A 2270-nucleotide genomic window follows, 5' to 3' on the forward strand; every position below is an offset into this window, starting at 1 on the left:
TCAAACAAATGGAGGACTCTATGTTCATATCACAGAGTAAGTATGCTAAAGGTCTAGTCAAGAAGTTTGTCCTAGAAAAGGCTAGTCACAAGAGAACTCCTGCTGCTACACATATCAAATTGACCAAGGATGAGCAAGGGGAAGTTGTTGATCAAAGTCTCTATAGAAGCATGATAGGAAGCTTGTTGTATCTTACTGCTAGCAGACCAGATATCACCTTTGTTGTTGGTGTGTGTGCAAGATATCAAGCAGCTCCTAAGGCAAGTCATCTGTTACAAGTGAAGAGAATTATCAAGTACATCAATGGCACAAGTGACTATGGTATTCTCTATACTCATGATACGAATTCTTCTCTAGTTGGATTTTGCGATGCAGATTGGGCAGGTAGTGCAGATGATAGAAAGAGCACATCTGGTGGGTGTTTCTTCTTAGGGAATAACTTGATCTCATGGTTTAGCAAAAAGCAGAGTTGTGTTTCTTTGTCTACTGCTGAGGCAGAGTATATTGCAGCAGGAAGTAGTTGCACTCAACTCATGTGGATGAAGCAAATGCTGAAAGAGTATGATGTTGAACAGGATGTCATGACATTGTACTGCGACAATCTCAATGCAATCAATATTTCGAAGAATCCCATACAACATAGCAGGACCAAACACATTGACATTAGACATCATTTTATTAGGAATTTGGTGGAGGATAAAATTGTCAATTTTGAGCATGTTACAACTGACAAGCAATTGGCTGACATTTTTACAAAACCCCTTGATGCAAGCACTTTTGAAAAGTTAAGAGGAAATCTTGGGATTTGCCTTTTTGAGGCATAGCAATTAACGTGGCACATTGTGTTAACGACTAGTTTATTTTTTATCATCATTAACTGCCATTGTGACATCAACAGAGAGAAGATTACATCATGGTTCACTCACCTTATAACTACCTCCAACGGGTCAATAGTGATTCCACAACCGCTTGTGAAACCTTCTTCTCCTAGCCTCATTTTTCTTCCTTCTCAATTTTCTCTCAACGCTCTGTGTTCTGTTTGTGTTTGCTCTCGTCTCAACATGTCTTAAGTTTCAGGAAAGAATGATTCTATCAAGGCAAATATTGAAAGAACTGCTAAGGGTGTGAAGTGCATGGGTTTGAAAAGTGGTTCTTCTCAACCATCTTCTGTGTCAAAGAAAGCTTCTGGGAAGACGAAGATAAGGAACCCAACAAGAAAGACCTACATGTCCAAGACTCAGAACAAGGAACCCACAAATGTTCCTTCTTATGGGAATATTACTGATGAAGAGGAAATCAATGATGAAGATTCTCTTGTGAAATCACCTCATGTTGATGTGCCCGATGTTGAGACATATGTGTCTCTGGAAACTTCTAATCAAGAAAATCCTGAAAAGGATTCCACTTTTCATGAAGATTCAGGCAATGCTACCCAGCCTGATGTTTCTGTGTCGTCCTCTTCCAAGGATGCTGATCCAAAGGATGACAATTATGAGGAAACCAATTCTGAAGAGCCAATCCAGGCTCCAGCCCCTGTTCAGGATATCTCTGATGATGATTCTGATGATGTACCTCTGACTGCTTCACTTCCTGATAGTGTTGCTGCCAGAATGAAAAGAAAAAGAAGGGTTCCTAATACTGAGACCACTCCTACTCCACAAAAGAGATCCAAATCCTCTCCTGCAAAAGGCTGCCAAGACCCCTAGTGAGAAGAAGAAAAAGAAGATTCCAGTTGCTGTTGAAGACTCTGAGTCAGATGTCGAGGCCGATGTCCAGGACATCCGACCTTCTGAGAAGAAGAAATATGCAGGTAAGCGTATTCCTCAAAATGTTCCTGCTGTTCCTATTGACAGAGTGTCTTTCCACTTAGAAGAGAGTGTTCAGAAGTGGAAGTTTGTTTGCAAGAGAATGATGGCCAAGGAAAGGGAAGTTGGCTCTGATGTTCTTGAGTGCAAGGAGGTTATAGCACTTATTGAGAAGGCTGGTCTGATGAAGACAATTCAGCACGTTGGAAGGTGCTATGAGAAGCTTGTGAGAGAATTCTTGGTGAATCTCTCTGTTGATGTTGGACTTCCTGAGAGTGATGAATTCATGAAGGTTTTTGTGAGGGCTGAATGTGTGGTGTTCTCCCCTGCTGTGATCAATCAAGCACTTGGAAGAAGTTCTATTGAATTTGCTGATGAAGAAGTGTCCTTGGATGCTATTGCCAAGGAACTTACTGCTGGTCATGTGAAGAAGTGGCCTCACAAGAAATTGTTGTCCACTAGGAA

The 2270-nt window shown here is 41.1% G+C and overlaps 1 protein-coding gene across 1 annotated transcript; it reads left to right on the forward strand.

Annotated features, from left to right (window-relative positions):
- The first annotated feature begins 1133 nt into the window (after positions 1–1133).
- On the forward strand, positions 1134–1706 carry LOC130733467 (chromatin modification-related protein EAF7-like). Its single transcript, XM_057585687.1, has one exon. It carries the CDS (start codon positions 1134–1136, stop codon positions 1704–1706), a length of 573 nt encoding a protein of 190 aa, XP_057441670.1.
- Positions 1707–2270: the final 564 nt, after the last annotated feature.

Source organism: Lotus japonicus, chromosome 1 (assembly GCF_012489685.1).
Source record: "Lotus japonicus ecotype B-129 chromosome 1, LjGifu_v1.2".
Lineage (NCBI taxonomy): Eukaryota > Viridiplantae > Streptophyta > Magnoliopsida > Fabales > Fabaceae > Lotus > Lotus japonicus.

What these genes read in the sequence shown, in the direction of transcription:
- LOC130733467 (XM_057585687.1), top strand. Translation starts at nt 1,134, where the DNA reads ATGGGTTTGAAAAGTGGTTCTTCTCAACCATCTTCTGTGTCAAAGAAA.